This window comes from Myotis daubentonii, chromosome 2 (assembly GCF_963259705.1).
Source record: "Myotis daubentonii chromosome 2, mMyoDau2.1, whole genome shotgun sequence".
NCBI classification, from domain to species: domain Eukaryota; kingdom Metazoa; phylum Chordata; class Mammalia; order Chiroptera; family Vespertilionidae; genus Myotis; species Myotis daubentonii.
In genome coordinates, this window is record NC_081841.1 from 3,650,651 (window position 1) to 3,669,462 (window position 18,812).

An 18,812-nucleotide genomic window follows, 5' to 3' on the forward strand; every position below is an offset into this window, starting at 1 on the left:
CGAGGCCAGTGTTGCTCAGTGGTTGAGTGTCGATCCATGAACCAAAGAGATCCCCAGTTCGATTCCCAGACAGGGCACATGCCCGGGTTGTGGGCTCGATCCCAAGTAGGGGGTGTACAGGAGGCAGCCAATGGATGATTCTCTTTCACTGATGCTTTCATCTTCCTATCCCTCTCCCATCCTGTCTCTAAAATCAATAAAAACATTAATAATCTATTTTTTTAAAGTGGGATAACACCACTCACCGGGCAGGGTTCTTGTGAAGGGTGAGTGGGCAGAGCTCGGGCCAGGTATTTAGGGCCCTTAGTGTCCTGCACGCAGCAAGGCGGGCTGCAGAGGGCTGCGACCTGGCCAGCTGCACCGCCTCCTGCTCAGACCTGCCCCGCAATGGCTTCAGTGCTGCTGCAGCTAAGTTAAAATTCTTTTAAAAATACATTTATTGATTGATTGATTTTAGAAAGAGGAAGGGAGAGAGACAGACAGACAGACGGACAGATAGTCTTTGACGGGGAGAAGGCTGAGGCTGAGGGCCATGGAGCGACAATGGCCGCTGTGCGGTGGGTGTGAACTTGGCCCGTCCGGCTCCAGATGAGTGCTGGCTCCACTAGATGGTGCTAACGGTAAGTGATGAGGAATGAAATAGCCCTGGAGAGGCTCGGAGGAGGTTTCCGGAATCCCTGAAAGCAATGCTTCCAGGAACACACCTAGGAAGAACTTCACCTAAAAACACACACCACCTTTCCAGAGGCTTCTCTCTGTTTTCCAAGGAAGCAGGAGTGGGAGTGGTCAGGTTTTCTGGGTTCAAATCCAGGCTCTGCCACTTACAAAAGTTCCATAACGTACAACTTTTTCATTGATGACATACGAAGATAATAATAATGGAGCATAACTTTTTAGTAATACAGGTCTACCAATGAGCAAGTGGGCTTTTTTTTTTTTTAAGAGGTGGTGAGATAAATTAAATTTCACTTCATTGGGGTCATGGGTATAGACCATTGAGTTATAAAAACCAAGTGGAACAATAAGAAAAAAGATAAAAAACCAGGTAGAAGGCTGGATGTGGCCAGTGGTTAGCTCACTGCTGATCTAGAAGTTTCCTTGGTGTCCAGTTCATCTTGGCTGATTTTTGTGCCTTTCGTGAGTGTTGTGGGTCTTCAATATTTTTGGTTGAGTGTCAACTCTCTCTTTCATGAACTACTCTCATAGCACAATGAGTGGTATGTTTATGTCCCCTCCAAGTCATGTGCTGGAATTCTCATCCCCAATGTGGTGGTATCAGGAGGTGGGGCCTTTGAAAAGTGAATAGGTCATGAGGGTGGAGCTCTCATAAATGGCATTAGTGCCCGAATAAAAGAGACCTCAAAGGAGCACCCTCACTCCTTCTGCCATGGGGGGACAAAGTAAGGTAACCAATCATTATGACCAGGAAGCAGGCCCTCACCAGAGACCCATCTGCCGGTGCCAGAATTGTGAAAAATTAATTTGTGGTGTTTAGAAGGTACCCCACCTCTAGTGTTTGTTATTATAGCAGCCGGAACAGACTAAGACACATGGCTTCAGCTTAAATGCCCCAATAAGGATTCAACCCAGGTCTGGCTTCAGTTTTGCTTCTCACTAAACCAGGCTGCTTCTTCCTTACAGAGAGAATTTTAAAATATATAGTTTGAAGAACTAGACCTATCCCACACTCAAGGGAACACTTCACAAATGAGCTGAACTTTGAGTAGGCCAGTTAGTTAATTTTTTAAAAATTTATTGATTTTAGCCCTAGCCAGTTTGGCTCAGTGGATAGTGCGTTGGCCTGCGGACTGAAGGGTCCCAGGTTCAATTCCGACCAACAGCACATGCCCGTGTTGCGGGCTCGATCCCCAGTAGGGGGCGTGCAGGAGGCAGCAGATCAATGATTCTCTCATCAGTGATGTTTCTTTCTCTCTCCCTCTCCCTTCCTCTCTGAAATCAATAACGAAATATATTTTTTAAATGTATTGATTTTAGAGAGAGAAGAAGCGAGAGAAACATCAATGTGTTGTTGCACTTATTTCTGCATTCATTGGTTGCTTCTCATATGTGCCTTGACCGGGATCGAACCCGCAACCTCGACGAATGGGGAGGACGCTCTAACCAACTGAGCTGCCCGGTCCTGGCTGAGTATGACATTTATGGATTACTATGTGCAGCATTCACCTTGTCATAGTGTCCTTGTAACGAAGTCTACCAGGTAGGCGCTACGCTGTCCCAATTTTGCGGACACAGGAGCTGAGCAGCGGAGGGGTAAGAGCGGACTGGCCGCAGTGCCACAACCAAAGCGCCGCTCTGCCTCGCGCTGTCAGGCTCGGTCCCGCGCCCACACCCTTCTCAGCCTCATTTCTGGGCCCTGAAGGTTAAAAGGCTCGGGGTGGGGGGGTAGGGGGGTAGGTGGGGGTAGTGGGGTGGTGGTGGGGGTGGAGGCTAAACGGCTGGCTTTTCCTAAGCTCTCAGCCCGAGGCTCAGAGACCCACCGGGAAAGTCTGACCCCGGAAGCCGTTGTAGCGCCGGCGGTAGCGTCTTCGGTTGCCAGGGCGCCGCCCCGGAAGTGGTGGGCGGCGGCTCGATCCGCGGGGCGGCAGGCGGCGTCCTCTTGCCAGCGCAGGAGGCGGGCTGGACGCGGGTCCTGGGCGCGGTGCGGGGCCCCCCTGCTCCGCGCTCCTCGGTGCTGCCCCGCGCTCTGCGCCCACAGGTGAGGCCCCGCGCGGGCGGCCGCCTCCCGGGACCGAGGGTGTGGCTGTGCGTGAGTGCGTGAGTGCGCATGCGCGGGCGAGTGTGGGCGCCCGGGTCCTCTCCCCGTTAGGGTGATGCTCAGCCGGTGCTGGGCGGGCCGCGCCCTCCTGGGAGAATGATCTGGCTGCTGTCCCCCTTCCTCCTCCTTACCCTGTGCCGCTGGACCCTTGTAATTGCATTTCTCTTAAGATTGTTTTCGCAGCATTTCGTTGTGCCTCGGCTCTTGCTGCTGCAGTCTGTATTGTTTCAGTTGGCTTCTTGCTGCGCGCCGTGCACCTGTGGCGAGGGCTCTGCGCGGCAGGCAGGCGGGAGCCTGGGGTTCCCCGCTCTGCTCCCCTCTCTCTGGGGTCTGGACCTAGGCACCTCCCCTCCGGTTCCCTACCACTTAGAGTGGGTGTGGGCAGAGCGAGCCATCCACCTCATGGAGTAGCTGGGTCATTACAGGGCATCCATCCTAGACGTAAAAGTATCGTGTCGTTGTAAGCCATTTACAGTTTGCAGAGCGGTTCTTTGTTGGGAAAGAGCACATTTCAGTGCGAGGCTGTGGTAGCGCAAGCCCTCAGCCTGCTCTGCACTCAAAGAATCACAGGCACAGCCAACAGTTCCGTGGAGCATGGCACTGCCTCCCGGTGGCAATACAGCTGCCATCGGATGCACTGATGTGAAGTCATTTACGTTATTGTTTATTATCTTCTTTAAAGACGGTGCTTTTGGCCCTTGCCGGTGTGGCTCATTGGGTTAGAGTGTCCTCCTGTGCACCCAAAGGTCGCGAATTAGATTCCTGGTCAGGGCACATGTCCAGTTTGGGGGTGGGGGGTCGGGGTGGAGGGGAGTGTTGATCCTGGGTCAGGGTTCCTACAGGAGACAACCAATCCATGTATGTGTCTCTCTCTCTCCCTCTTCCTCTTTCTCTAAAATCAATAAAAACATTTTTAAAATAGTAAGTAAAGATGGCGCTTTTTCCTTGTCAAAGAAGGCCAGCTGGAAACAAATCCAGGTGCCCTAGAGTCCGGGCCCAGCTGGGACTTGACGGGAAGTCAGCGATAGTCTGGGGTAGTGGGATGAGGGCCGGGCTCTGGGTTTAGAAGGCTGGACCAGAAGAGTTAGACGGGCTGCCCTGCTTGCTGTCTCTCCTGAAAGGCTGTCCTGGCTTTTGCCTGAGAGTCGTCATAACTCCAGGATGTTAGGCCTCTTGGCAGAGTTCTGTCCTCCTGGGGCTGTAGGCGTGGATGATCCCCGAGCTGTTCCCTCGCTCAGCGGAGATCAGCTAACCTCTCGGCCCCGACTTCATGTGCTGGCAAAGCTGTGGCACGTCCTGGGTGATCGTGTGCAAGTTTCTCTCCCCTGCAGGGCCAGGCCGTGCCCAATTCACTGCTTGGCACAGGCAGCTCTTACCTGATGGTGTGTGCCGGGAATTCACATCTTTATTTTTGTTAATTCATTGAATATTGATTGTGTGCTTTTACTAGACACTTCTCTGGGGGGCTGGAGATTCAGCAAGAGATAAAAGTGGGACCACATTCCTGTTGAAGACAGGAACCAAATACATGAACTAGACCTGTTCCTTTTTTAAAAATATATATATATATATTTTTATGCCAAAACCGGTTTGGCTCAGTGGATAGAGCGTCGGCCTGTGGACTGGAGGGTCCCGGGTTCGATTCCAGTCAAGGGCATGTACCTGGGTGTGGGCACATCCCCAGTGGGAGATGTGCAGGAGGCAGCTGATCGATTTTTCTAACTATCTCTCCCTCCTTCCTCTCTGTAAAAAATCAATAAAATATATTTTAAAAAAATAAATAAAAATATATATTTATTTTTATTGATTTCAGAGAGGAAGGGAGAGGCAGAGAGAGAGAGAGAGAGAGAGAGAGAGAGAGAGAGAGAGAAACATCAATGATGAGAGAGAATCCTTGATCGGCTGCCTCCTGCACACTCTCTACTAGGGATTGTACTGGAGATTGAGCTTGCAACCTGGGCATATGCCCTTGATCAGAATCGAACCCGGGACCCTTTAGTCCGCAGGCCAGTGCTCTATCCACTGAGCCAAACCGGCTAGGGCTAGACCCGTTCCTTTCAAACTAGGGACTCAGCATGCGTAAGAATCTCCCGAGAGCTTCAGACACATGCTGGGTCCCATTCCCAAAAGTCTGACCCAGTGCATCATGGGGTGGCGGGGCGTCAAGAATTTGCATTTCTAACGAGCGCTGCCCCTGCTGCAGGTCCCTGAGCTGTGCTTTGAGTTGGCGCCGGATTAAACAACCGGGCAATAGGAGTGCTGCGGGTAGCCCTCTGGTGCACTTGTTAACACAAGACTTTCCACTGTGCCCTCGGCTTAGCCAGTTCTCTACGTTCACAACAGTCAGGGTGCCCCTGGGTCTTGTGCTGTGTAATCTCACCTGTGCATTCATTGTATTTTAGGCCAGAACCCTCGGGGAGTCAGTGAAGTGGCAAGAAATTGGGCGTCCGTGTTGGCTCCATAGTTCCGATGGTAAGTCGAGCCTCAGGCGTTCTCCTCGAGTGACCGTTTGTCACGATCGAGGGAGCAGGGGCCCGGGAAGAAATCCCCCCCTTCTCGGAGGGCCCATTTCCTGCCCGGGAAGCACAACACGCGCCTTGGTGGTTCTCCGTTGCTGCCCTCCGGTCTGCGTTGTCCCCTGGTGGGCGGCAGTGGCTGGAGCGAGGCCGCCAGGGAGATTGGTTTGAAGTAGGGGAACGAGTTGTGCGGCCGGCAGGGTGGTTGTGGTGTGGGTGCTGCCTGGCGGGGGAGAGGGGGGCGATTCTCACCTGAGACCCTGTTGCAGTTGCAGTTGAGCATTTATTGATGGCTAATTGCTGCCTTTATTTCCTACTCCACCGGGATTTCTCGGCTTTGGCAACGGTTGACATTTGAGCTGGGTAGTTGGTTGTGGGGGGCCGTCCTGTACATCTCTCACTAGATGCCAGAGCACTCCCACCCCCAGTTGTGACAAACAAAATGCCTCCAGACATTGCCCGGTGTCCCCGGACACTGCAGGCCCCTGGCTGAGACCACAGCTGGGGGGACTGAACTCGGGGGCGTCCAAGGTCCGGGGATGTTCGGGTTCCCCGGGCGACGGGAGCTTGTGGACGTGTCCCAGCCTGAGCTGTTGCCCTCTTGCAGGATGATGGCAGGAAAAGTGAAGTGGGTCACTGACATCGAGAAGTCGGTGCTGATCAATAATTTTGAAAAGAGAGGATGGGTCCAGGTGACGGAGAGCGAGGACTGGAATTTTTACTGGTGAGTATGAGGCAGGGCCGCTGGCTTTCCGAAGCCCATCGGTCAGTTACGGATTCGGGTCCAGATCGCAGCCGGAGGGGACCGGTCCCGGCGCAGCTGTCTGTGCCGTCCTGTGCCTCCTCACGCTTCGTTCCGCGGCGCTTCAGGGCCCGCAGTCCTCTTTCCCAGGCAGCGGAGTGTGGTCCCCGCCGGGGGGGCTTTGGGTGAAAAACCAGAGCCCTCCCCCCTCTGGGTAGTTTCTCACAGTCAGCGCCTTACTGCCCAGCGCCCAGGGAGTTAGTGCCTTACTGCCCAGCGCCCAGGGGTGGGGGTGGGGGTCACAGGAGGGCCCTGTGGAGGCGGTTCCGTGCTTCTATTTGCTTCCCTCTCGGATGGCGAGAGGGCGCTATTTGGCCTAGATTACAATCCCAGCCCCACCCCCGAAGGTGAGTTAGTCTCAGGATTTGGCATCGCCTCCTGGACGGTGCTCCGCCCAACCAGGAGCCTGGGCCTTGTCCTGGACTCTCCTCCTCCACCGCCTTCCTCGGGCTGAGGTCCCGGCCCCCCTCGGTCCAGGTCTGCTCCCGCCCTCAGTGGTGACAGCTCCTGCTCAGGACAGCCCCCCTCTGGCGGGGTTACATTGAGTCGGCCGTGGCCTCTGTCATCGACCCTCTGCAGACCTGGGTCCAGAGCCCCGTGAGTCTCTGAGGCGGGCGGGCTCATCAGGGTCTCTGGGGGCTTCTTCACCCCGCACATCCCCCTCCTCCAGACTCACTCTCCCTGCCGCTGCCTTGAGAGATGTTACAGCCTCTGTTCAGCCACTCCCCTTCTCCTCATTCCTCCACCCCATGCGCTGGGCGGCACGTTTTCCCCTGTCATTCTTGCTTCTAAACCTGTGCACGTGCTGTGCTCCCTGCCCCCTCTCAGGTGTGGCTCAGGTGGTTGAGCATCGCCCCATACACTGAAGGGTTGCCGGTTCAGTTCCCTGTCAGGGCACATACCCAGGTTGTGGGCTCGATCCCCGTGAGGGCCTTGTAGGAGGCAGCCAATCAATGTTCCTCACATCAATGTTTCTCTCTCTCTCTCTCTCTCTCTCTCTCAAGTCAATTAAAAAGAGAGAGAGACGTGAGAGGGAGAACAACCAATCAGAAGGCCCGGCCCTTATTTGCATGAGCTGTAAAAATATATCAGACAATTAGGGAAGTTGGGACACTGGTTTGATGATATTTGATGATATTCAGGAATTACTGCTGCTTTTTTCAGTTGTGGTAGCAGTATAACATAGGATGTCGTGTATCAGAACAGGGAGTCCTTAGCTGCCAGAGGTTCCTGCAGGAGCATTTTGGATGAAATGATATGATGTCTGGGAATTGCTGCAGAACAAGCCAGTGCTGTCAACTATAATTGAAAAATAAATTAAGAAAACAAAACAGCAGGCGCGTGTGTGGGGAGTGGGCGGGGCGCAGACGAAACAAGGCTGGCTGGGTGGTGACAGCTGTGGGCTGGGTCATGGGAATCTGTTACACGTTTCTACTTTCATGTTCGGTTGACTGCTACCATAATACAAAGTAAAAAAAAATCTCCTTATTCTAATGATCTTGGGTGCTCCAGACCCCCTCTTACGTTAGTGCCCTGGGGTGGGGGCAGGGCAGGGACCCCACAGCCAGAGGCCACCAGCTGCCTTTCTGTGACTCTGGTTCCCTTGTGGGTGCCAGCCCTCCCTTCCTTCCTGCCCTTTCCCTGCCTGGGGCTGGTGAGGGCACAGAGGGGTGGCAGGACACTGACCTTCTCTCCTTCCTCCTCTCTCTCCTCCTCCTCACTTCATGGGGGGCAGCCCGGGTGAGTGCTGACTCGGCCTTGAGTAACCCCTGGGGTTTGGGTTTAAGAGCTCCCTGTCCTTCCCGACGTTGGGTGCAAATATTGTGTAAATGACTTTCCTGACTACAGAGTCTGGGAGCGTCTGTTTGTCATTAGATTGTTGTCGATAATCAGCGTTATCATTAATTGATAAACATTTATTGAGCACCTACTGTGTGCCAGAGAATGAAACTGTTCAGGGTATAGTCAAAACAGCTCCTGCCTCAAACAGTTCATGCCATAGCCGGTCACTGGACATGTGGGTGCTGGGTGGGGGTGGGTGAGGGCTCGGGGAGTTCCCAGGCCTTAATGGGACCCCCTCCGCGTGGACAAACATGAGCTTCTGTCCTGCGCGTGCCTTCTGTGCTTCCCTTTTAGGATGAGCGTGCAAACCATCCGAAACGTCTTCAGTGTGGAAACTGGCTATCGGCTCTCAGACGATCAGATAGTCAACCACTTCCCCAACCACTACGAGCTGACCCGGAAGGACCTGATGGTGAAGAACATTAAACGGTATCGGAAGGAGCTGGAGAAGGAGGGGAGTCCCCTGGCGGAGAAGGACGAGAACGGGAAATACCTCTACCTGGGTGTGTGCCTTCTCACTGCCTCAGGTTTCAGATGTAAATAGTTGAGTTTTTTAACGTCAGCTGCACAAGGCATCGAGGTGACAGCTGCTGGCTTCGACGGGTGAATGTGTGGGTGCAGGTTGCGCTGGCGCCTCTTTGGATCCGGTGTCTCTAGAGATGGGGGTGGGGCGCAGTTTCGGACTCTGACTGAGGCCGGGGGCGTGTGCTTCCTGTGAGGGAGAGAATGTCTGCGGTGCTCAGCACTCATGACCACTTCCTGAGCTGCAAATGCTGCGTCTAGCGACACCCAGGGAGCGCACACCCTTGTCCTGTCTGGTGTTAAAGCTGGACTGTCGCTGCCCTGACCGGTGTGGCTCAGTGGACGGAGCGTCGGCCTGCGGACTGAAGGGTCCCGGGTTCGATTCCGGTCAAGGGCATGTACCTGGGTTGCGGGCACATCCCCAGTGGGGGGTGTGCAGGAGGCAGCTGATCGATGTTTCTCTCTCATCGATGTTTCTAACTCTCTATCCCTCTCCCTTCCTCTCTGTAAAAAATCAATAAAATAAAAAAATAATTAAAAAAGGCTGGGCTGTCGGATAGTTTCAGAATCCCTTCACACGCCTGGGCACAACCATGTAAGTGAGCTCTCCGGGCCTCAGTTTCCTCATCTGATAAATGGGAACGCTGCGGGTCCCTAGCTCACAGTGCTGTGGGGAGTCGATGGTACAGACTTGTAACGTGCTTAGCACGCAGGTAGTAACGGTGAGTTATTGTGCAGCCCTGGACGCAGGAGTCCTCGCTCTGCCAGACGCTGGGTTGGGCGGGGGCGGGGTGGGACACAGCCCTTGGAAAGGCAGTGGCAGTATTTTCTGTTCGTGGCCACTGCGGGCTGGCTCACGGGTCCCCTCTCCTTTCCTTTCAGACTTTGTCCCAGTCACCTACATGCTGCCCGCCGACTACAACCTGTTCGTGGAGGAGTTCCGGAAGAGCCCGTCCAGCACGTGGATCATGAAGCCGTGCGGCAAAGCCCAGGGCAAGGGCATCTTCCTCATCAACAAGCTCTCGCAGATCAAAAAGTGGTCCCGGGACAGCAAGACGTCCTCGTGAGTGGGGGACCCGCAGCGTCCCGCGTCCGTCTGTCGGCCACGGGCTGGCTTCTGCAGGAGTGCCGCATCTGTCCCGGGGACTCCCCCCGAGGGGAGGTGCAGAGCGAAACGGTGTGACACCAGCGGGAGTCACAGAGCAGGAGCCTGTGCTCCTGAAGTTGGTGGGAGGCCCGTCCAGTCACAGTTTTTGTATGTTTTTTTTTTAAATATATTTTTATTGATTTCAGAGAAGAAGGGAGAGGGAGAGAGAGGGATAGAAACATCCATGATGAGAGAGAATCATTGATGGGCTGCCTCCTGCACGCCCCACACTGGAGATCGAGCCCGCAACCCAGGCATGTGCCCTGACTGGGAATTGAACCCTGACCTCCTGGTTCATAGGTTGATGCTCAACCACTGAGCCACGCCGGCCGGGCCAGTCACAGTGTTTCTGAGACAGCAAAGCATCTGCTGAAGACCCAGGACTGACTCACTGACACGTGCTGTCGAGCACGTTCTGTTGTGTAGACCCTGAGACTGCTCACCCGGGTGAACTGGGCACCGATGGCCTCGCCTCGCAGGGCGGGTGGGCAGGGACCCTGCTGATCTGCACCTGAGCGCCGTCGTGGGATGGGTCGCATTAGGTCAGGCCCAGCCTCCTCCCTGGGAGGGGGTCTCCTTGGGACTGATTCCAGGGCATTTTGTCCCGGCTCTCTGCCTCCAGGAGGCCCTCAGCTGCTGTCGCTGTGAGCCTTTCCTGAGGGAGATCCCAGGATGGGTGCTTAGATCTGGTGACACATCGTTAGCTCCGGGAGGGTCAACCCCAGGAGCCCGGCCCTGGGGTTCCCAGCAGCTGCCGCCGCCCCGGGGGCTGGGCCCGGGCCCAGGGCTCCTCATGGAAAGCGTCTTCCCTGTTTTCTCACTGAAGGAGAGGCGGGAGCTGGTTACCGCCGACCGAATGGCCTTTGGCCTTTGCCGTCTAATTCCGGCTTCCTCTGCCACGTTTAGGTTTGTGTCTCAGTCCACGAAGGAAGCCTACGTGATCTCCCTCTACATCAGCAACCCGCTCCTGATCGGCGGCAGGAAGTTCGACCTGCGCCTGTACGTCCTGGTGTCTACCTACCGCCCGCTGCGCTGCTACATGTAAGCGCCAGGCCCATTTCCATTCTCCAGGCGGTGCTGTGAGTGCGCGCTCCCTGGCGCCATGGCGGGGTTGGTGAGGCGCACCGGTGCCCAGCGCCCTGTGCGGGCTGAGCATTGAGTGCAGGGATCACACGCGAGGCTTACAGATAAAAAGCAGCTCTTTTAACCTCACAGACGTGCTCGGGGCGAGAAGCCAGGCGCAGAAGGCCACGCGTTGAATCATTCTGTTTACGTGAAATGCCCGGAGCGGGCAGATCTTTAGACAGAACGTAGACGGGTGTTGGCCCCGCGCTGGGGATGGGGAGCGACCGCCAGTGGTCCTGGGGTTTCCTTTTGGGGCGATGCGGATGTTGTAGAATGGATTGCGGTGATGGTCGCACACTCTGAGTTTGCCCAAACCCCTGGAATCGAATTCTTTAGGCGGGTGAGGTACATGTACATACGAGTTACATGTCGATAAAGCTGTTATTAAAAAACGAAGCATTGAAAACACGCGGTGCTTTTAGACGTTAAAACAACAAGCCCCACAGCTCCGTGCAGAGAGCGCAGTGCGGGTTTCTGTGCTTCTCCTCCGGGTATTGACTGAGCGGAGCCCCTCAGGTACAAGCTCGGCTTCTGCCGCTTCTGCACCGTGAAGTACACGCCCAGCACCAGCGAGCTGGACAACATGTTTGTGCACCTCACCAACGTCGCCATCCAGAAGCACGGGGTGAGTGCGGCTTTTCCCTCCAGCCTAACGGAGCAGGAAGCGGGGTGATTCTGTGGGTTTTTTTTTTTAATATATTTTTATTGATTTCAGAGAGGAAGGGAGAGGGAGAGAGAGATAGAAACATCAGTGATGAGAGAGAATCATTGATCGGCTGCCTCCCGCACGCCCCCACTAGGGATCGGGCTTGCAATCCGGGCATGTGCCCTTGACCGGAATCGAACCCAGGACCCTTGAGTCTGCAGGCTGACGCTCTATCCACTGGGCCAACCCAGCCAGGGCTGTGGGTTTCTTTCTTTCCCTGTTTCTGCAGGAGCAGGTGGGGTGGGTATGGGAGCCATAGCAAGATGCCCTGGCACCGGCCAGGCGCGGGAGCCCTCAGTTCCTGGTGTGGCTGTGCTGCCATCAGCCTGGGGCGGGGAGGGGACAAGGGGACACAGGAAGCCAGTGCGAGCCTTGCCTCTCTGGTTCTGTGACCTCAGGCAGGTGAGTTGGACTCTCAGCCTCAGTCTCTCCAGTTGTAAAGGTGATGACATCACCTTAGAGCAGTGGTTCCCAACCTTCTGGCCCTTTAAACACAGCTCCCCATGTTGTGACCCAACAATAACATTATTTTCGTTGCTACTTCATAACTGTAATGTTGCTACAGTTATGAATCGTAATGTAAATATCTGATATGCAGGATGGTCTTAGGTGACCCCTGTGAAAGGGTCGTTCCACCGCCAAAGGGGTCGCGACCCACAGGTTGAGAACCGCTGTCTTAGAGCAAGCATGTCAAACTCAAAGGCTTACATGGGTCAAATAAACAAGGTTTAAATTAAGCTTATGTGGGCCACAAACACAAGCTTCAATTTTCATAAAAACGTAGGTTTATTTCAGAAAGTATAGTATAAAATAGAACAAGAGCAATGATAAAATTCATGTTTTCTTGCACACTGTTATATTGGCTGCGCTGCAGAAATATTGGTTGTGGGCCGCATGTGTCCCACCAGCAGCGAGTTTGACACGCTAGCCTTAGAGCAGTGGTTCTCAACCTGTGGGTCGCGACCCCTTTGGCAGTCGAACGACCCTTTCACAGGGGTTGCCTAAGACCATCCTGCATATCAGGTATTTACATCACGATTCATAACAGTAGCAACATGACAGTTATGAAGTAGCAACGGAAATAATGTTATGGTTGGGTCACAACATGAGGATCTGTAATTAAAGGGCCAGAAGGTTGAGAACCACTGCCTTAGAGGGTTGGGAGGATCACGTGAGAGCACTCACGCTCAGCCATTCATTTGTTCAACAAATATACACTGCGCACCATCTGGGCTGGTCCCAGGCTCAGTGCCGGGCAATCCCTACCTTGGTCCCTCCTCATGGGGCCGAGGGCCTGTTGGGGGGAGACAGTCATCAGATGGCGTCACTGCTGGGCATGTAGCCACAGCCTGAGATGGGTGCTCTGAGGGGAGACCGTGGAATGGGAGGTTCCCTTGTCCCTGTGGTCGGAGAGGCTCCCATGCAGGGGATTGTGCAGAGGCCTGAAGTATATGCAGGGGTGGCCCAGGGGGAGGTGGGAAAAGGGCCTTGTAGCAGCGGGTAGGCATGTGCCAAGCCCCTGTGGCAGGAGGGAGCATTGTAGGAGCTGAAAGGAGGTCGGTGTGGCTGGTGGTGGAGTGAGAGGTGTCTTGGTCTTAAGGGGGTGGGGGGTCTGGGTGGCTTCCTCAGCATGCACTACAAGGTATAAATGATTGATGGTAAGGATGTTCCAGAATTGAGTATTTAAAAAGTGTGCACATGTAGGAGGCCCAGGTCCCAGGGGCAGGTCCGCCGGGAGGAGGGAGGGAGGGCACTCGGTTCCTCCGGGAGCAGTGCCCGAGGCTCCGCCCCTTTCCCCTGCCAGGAGGACTACAACCACATCCACGGGGGCAAGTGGACGGTGAGCAACCTGCGGCTGTACCTGGAGAGCACCCGAGGCAAGGAGGTGACCGGCAAGCTGTTCGACGAGATCCACTGGATCATCGTGCAGTCGCTGAAGGCCGTGGCGGTGAGTAGGGCCGGGAGTGGGGGGGGGACCCCGCCCTGCAGGTGCTTGGGAGCTGGTGATGCTTGTGTTTTGCTAAAAACACCTGTTTTTAGGGTCTCACCTCCCACTTACCTGCTCGAGGCTGAGGCAGGTTCGGGAAGGGGGCACTTCTCGCCGGTGCTGCCCACGTGCGCCTGGAGCCGCCCCTGCCATGGCCGCGGGCCTGGCAGGTCCCCTGGTGTCACCAGCTCCCCTGGACCCATTGAGTCCATAAGGGATGTTGTGGCAGAAGCTGAGGTTTGGGAGGGGATTTTCAGCAACCTCCTTGTTTTCGGGCTTTTTGCTTTGCTATTTCATAGATATTTAGGGTTGAAGGGAGCCTGCCGTTTTTTGTTGTTGTTTTTTTCAGAGAGGAAGGGAGAGGGAGGTAGAGATAGAAACATCAATGACGAGAGAATCATTGATGGGCTGCCTCCTGCACGCCCCATAGTAGGGATGGAGCCCGCAACCCAGGCCTGTGCCCTGACCGGGAAGCGAACCCTGACCTCCTGGTTCATAGGTCAACGCTCAACCCTGGTCTCTCTCTGCAGCCGGTGATGAACAACGACAAGCACTGCTTCGAGTGCTACGGCTACGACATCATCATCGACGACAAGCTGAAGCCCTGGCTGATCGAGGTAACTGCGGGTGGGAGGGAGCCTGCTCCCCACCTCCACCCCCCCGGCCGCTGCCCGCCTCCGGCTCCGCTGACCCAGCCTCAGGCTCCGCTGACCCAGCCTCAGGCTCCGCTGACCAGCCTCAGGCTCCGCTGACCCAGCCTCAGGCTCCGCTGACCAGCCTCAGGCTCCGCTGACCCAGCCTCAGGCTCCGCTGATCTAGCCTCAGGCTCCGCTGACCCAGCCTCAGGCTCCGCTGATCTAGCCTGACGGCCCAGGCTGGGTGGCAGGACTAGGGCCTCTGATGAGGCTGTAAGTGTAACAGGGCAGGATGTCCAGGTTGTCTAATTGCTGATGGTGGGAAGTGAGCCCCGTTCGGGTCTCTCACCTCCGGAGGCCCAGCTCACAGACAGAAGCTCGGTGCGGATGGCCCCGCGCTCCAGGATGCTTCCGGACGAGTCCACGCTCGGAGGCCCCGCCCTGTCCTGGGGGACGCCGCTCCCACTCTGGAAAGGAGCTCACAGACCGGAAGCCCTTGGGAAGCGGTGGCATCTGGTTCAGAGATGAGAAACCTCACTGAGGATGTGTTTGTTATGATTTTAGAGAGGAATGGAGAGAGAGAGAGAGAGACATCGATCGTGGCCTCCCATACGCATCCCGACTGGGGATCAAACCTGCACCCTGGGTGTGTGCCCTGACCAGGCATTGAACCCACAGCCGTTGGGTGTGCAGGACAACGCTCACCGACAGCCACACCAGCGGGGCTTGCTTCCCGTCTTAACCAGAGTAACTGGAATGGAAGTCACGCTTTCCTGGATGAGCTGGGCCCCTAACTGAGAATATCTCTTCTAAGGCCGCAGCATGTTAATCCTAGCACATTCCTAGTAAGAGCCGTGCGACAGTAGCGGTTTCAGAGGTACCAGAGGCCCACCCTCCTTTTCACGGCGCATTCGATACCCTGAACAAGTGTTTTGGGATCTACTTGTGTGAACACACACCCACGGTCATTTTGGTTGGGAGGCACCTGAACAACTTGCATGTCTGCTGCCTCTGCTCTCCAAGGTCATGACGACTGTGCCTGACATAAGAGTGAGGAGGCGCCTGCGGGCCTGAGGGGCTCCATGCACTTTGTGACATTCTAGCTCCTCAGAGGCCTATGGACTAACTTCCCACTTGTCGGATGGGCTCCTCATTTGGGTCGGAATGTTGCTTTATGAGGTATTACTCTCTTAGCCAGACGGGGCCCGTTACCATGACTCTGACCCCACACTGCGACTTGTCCAAGGCCGTTTGCTTCACGGACCCAGCAACGCTCTGGCCTCATGGCACTTAGGACAGAGCTCAGCACACAGGTCGACACTGAGATGTTCGTGATATCTGTTGACTTAAAAGTTTTATTTGTGTGATGACTGATTTGTAGATCAAAGTCCTAACCCTGCCTTTAAATATTACTTATGTTTCATCTAACAGCTAATCAAAGCAGAGAACAGCCCTGGCTGGTGTGTTCAGTGGTTAGAGTGTCAGCCTGCACACCAAAGGGTCACGGGTTTGATTCCCTGTCAAGGGCATGCATGCGGGAGTGAGGCAGTAGCATGATGTGTCTCTCACATTGATGTTTCTCTCTCTCTCTCTCTCTCTCTCTCTCTCTCTCTCTCTCTCTCTCTCTCTCCCCTGTCCCTCTCCCTTTCCACTCTCTCTCTGAAAAGCAATGGAGAAAATGCCTTGGGTGTGTATCAACACAGCAATAACAAAAGTAGATCTCGAAATACTTCCTCTAACGGTGCCCTGAAGATAGGAGACGTTAACAGTCTGAGGCACCGCTTGACCTAAATGCGTGGTGGCAGCGTTTGCTGCTGCACTGTGCGCTCTTCTCCCGAAGGAGGAAGTGACGCGAGTGAAGGACATGGCTTCTTTCCTCTCTAGGTTAACGCGTCTCCGTCTCTCACCTCCAGCACCGCCAACGACCGGATCCTTAAGTATAACCTGATTAACGACACCCTCAACATCGCGGTCCCCAACGGCGAAATCCCAGACTGCAAGTGGAACAAGTCCCCCCCGAAGGAGGTTCTTGGCAATTACGAAGTTCTGTGAGTTTGGGGGCGACGGCGCCTCGTCCTTGGGTGTCTCAGACCGGGGGCGCCGAGGCCAGCTGGGGTTCCCTGCTCTGTGTGGACTTGCCGCCTGTGGGCAGAGTATGCCGTTCATCAGTGATGCTGTGGGATAGAGCATTTTGGAGCAGAAAAGACCCGTCTTTGTGTGGCCTTCGTGTAATAAATCCCAGCGAAGCTCTTGCCACACGCCTGGCACTGGGCACCCCGTCCCTGTCTGAAGTGCATCAGTCATGCCCGCCCCCGGATGCAGTGTGTGAAGCATTTCCAGACCTCTCTCCTTCACTCCCCTGACGCCTCATTCCTGTTTCCTTTGGGAAGTTCCATCGGGCGGCAGCTGCAGGCTGCACTCCTATGCCCCGTGGGCTCTGGGCTGCCAAGACCCGGGGAGGGGCGGGCTGCTTCCCTGGGCGACGGGGGACGAGTCCTGGAGCCTTTGTCTCTCCTTCCCTGCGCGCAGGTACGATGAGGAGCTGGCGCAGGGGGACGGGGCCGAGCGCGAGCTGAGAAGTCGCTCGGGCCAGTCGCTGGGGCCCAGAGGGATCCGGTCCAGAGACTCGGGGAGATCCTTCCTCACGACCTGGAAGTGACCACGGTAAGGGCGAGACTCCAGCCTGGACCAGCGCTCACTGCGCCCAGCCCTCCCCAAAGACCTATTTTGAAATTTCCTTTTTCTAGAGCTTTTTCCTTTCCTAAGCCCTGTAAATAAATAAAGACGTTTCTTTGGAAGGTTAAGGAGTCTATTCCTAGAAAAAACTCAATTTCTCCTTTGCTCTCATACTCACGAACTTCTGAGCAAGTCTGTCCTCCAGGGGTTCTGGGTCCCATGGTTTCCTTCCGTTCTCACCCTGCCTGCCTGCAGGTGGCGCCAGGTCACAGCTGAGGGCTCCGCCCCACAAGACCGCCCCACTCCCTGGACTTCAGATGCCGGTCACACGTGCAGGCTGTCACCTGCGCTTCTGACCGACGGACGGTACATCACAGCCTCCCGCCCCCTCCGAGGGCTGGGTTAATCCGTTAGAGCTCCCGGAGCTCGGGAAAAGATGACTGACTAGATGACTGGTTGTTACAAAGGAAGCAACGCAGGAACAGCAGGTGGCAGAGAGGCGAAGGGCGAGGGATGGAGGGGCTCGGCGTCCGTGCCTCCTGGGGCGCCGTGCTCCAGGCCCTCCCAGTGTCAGCGCCCAGGAGCTCTCCGAGGCCCGTTCCCCAGTGCCCTGGTTCAGGATGCTTATGGAGCCTCATTACGTAACTGTGGTTGATACATCACTGGCCACTGGTGATTGATTCTGACTCTAGCCCTCCCCTCCTGGAGGTGGAGGGGCAGGCCCGAAGGTGCCAACCCCGTGATCACATGGTTGGTTTTCCTGGCAACTAGCCCCCTCTCCCCCCAGTGTGAGGCTATTCTGAGCCCCCGCTAGTCATTGATTAGCACAGACCTTGCAGCTGAAAGGAGCTTGTCCTGGATGACAGACACCCCTCCCACCTCCATGTGCGGGAGCTATTTCAGGAACCAGGAGCAAAAGCAACAACACGATGGCTCCGGAGCTCGGAGGGAGGAAATGACAGGTCTCAGGGGCATGTGCCCAGATGGGGGTGACGAGCAGAAATGTGTGTTTCTTCCTTTAAGTCCCAGTAGCAGTGCAGTTCACCAGGGCTGAGAGGAGTGACTCAAATGTACAAAACGAGCTCTCTCCGCAGACAGTAATGGCTTTGATGTGTGATTTAGCTTAATGCAAAGTATTCACGTTTTAAAATTTTTGCACTAAATTAAAAACAAAACCGGAACCTACGTATCTCCCAGAGTCATGCTGCTGCGGGAAAGCGAGATTTTTAACCTGAAGGCTGTTTTGGTTTCGCTCCTTTTGTCTTTGATTTTGAGGGAAATTGGCAGCTGGGACACCCCGCAGGAATTTGTCTTTGCAAAGACCTGTCTGGGTGCTCGCGGGAGACAGCGGTCCCGTCACCTGCGAGCGCCACTGTCACCGGAGCCAGACTGCTCCGCGTGTGGCTTATGTGACGCCAGCGCCTGGGTTTGCCGCGGAGGAGGTGAGCGCTGTGGACAGCCATCCGCGGCGACAAGCTCTTGGTGTGTCTACACCAGCCGTGGGCAAACTACGGCCCACGGGCCGGATCCAGCCCGTTTGAAATGAATAAAACTAAAAAAAACAAAAAAAGACCGTACCCTTTTATGTAATGATGTTTACTTTGAATTTATATTAGTTCACACAAACACTCCATCCATGCTTTTGTTCCGGCCTCCGGTCCAGTTTAAGAACCCATTGTGGCCCTCGAGTCAAAAAGTTTGCCCACCCCTGGTCTAGAAGTTAAACTTCCTGCTGATTTTTTAAAATACATTTTTATTCATTTCAGAGAGGAAGGGAGGGACAGAGAAAAAAACATCAATGATGAGAAAGAATCATTGGTCGGCTGCCTCCTGCACGCCCCCAGCTGGGGGTCGAGCCCGCAACCTGGGCCTGTGCCCTGGCTAGGAATCCAACCGTGACCTCCTGGTTCATAGGTCGACGCTCAACCACGGAGCTACACTGGTCGGGCTGCCCGCCTGTTTTTTCACCTTTTTTTCCTTTTAAGCCCGCCTGTTTTTGTGTGATGCTGTTAGTAATGGGATTTTATTCTCACATCATTATGCTGAGACCATACTTCAGAGAGAGGTCTTTCCCCTAC

The 18,812-nt window shown here is 55.1% G+C and overlaps 1 protein-coding gene across 6 annotated transcripts; it reads left to right on the forward strand.

Moving 5' to 3' along the window:
• The first annotated feature begins 2,573 nt into the window (after nt 1-2,573).
• Nucleotides 2,574-16,862, forward strand: TTLL1 (TTL family tubulin polyglutamylase complex subunit L1). 6 transcript variants are annotated; one of them, XR_009451083.1, is made up of 12 exons: nt 2,574-2,775; nt 5,179-5,248; nt 5,900-6,016; nt 6,572-6,691; nt 8,231-8,439; nt 9,341-9,521; nt 10,512-10,646; nt 11,247-11,355; nt 13,241-13,384; nt 13,954-14,040; nt 15,972-16,106; nt 16,588-16,727. XR_009451083.1 is itself a non-coding variant. In XM_059681427.1 (12 exons), exons 3-12 carry the CDS (start codon nt 5,901-5,903, stop codon nt 16,715-16,717), a joined length of 1,395 nt encoding a protein of 464 aa, XP_059537410.1. In that variant the 5' UTR covers nt 2,574-2,775; nt 5,179-5,248; nt 5,900; the 3' UTR covers nt 16,718-16,862. The 6 variants fall into 6 exon arrangements, 4 of the variants coding, with proteins under 4 accessions (XP_059537410.1, XP_059537412.1, XP_059537413.1 ...); XR_009451084.1 differs by having other exon boundaries at nt 8,231-8,365; XM_059681427.1 differs by having other exon boundaries at nt 15,943-16,106; nt 16,588-16,862.
• Nucleotides 16,863-18,812: the final 1,950 nt, after the last annotated feature.

Bases quoted from the DNA above. Each gene is read 5' to 3' on its own strand.
- TTLL1 (XM_059681427.1), top strand. From the start codon at position 5,901: ATGATGGCAGGAAAAGTGAAGTGGGTCACTGACATCGAGAAGTCGGTG. The intron at 9,522-10,511 runs GTGAGTGGGGGA...TGCCACGTTTAG, and splicing joins CGGGACAGCAAGACGTCCTC to GTTTGTGTCTCAGTCCACGA. The intron at 16,107-16,587 runs GTGAGTTTGGGG...CCCTGCGCGCAG, and splicing joins CTTGGCAATTACGAAGTTCT to GTACGATGAGGAGCTGGCGC.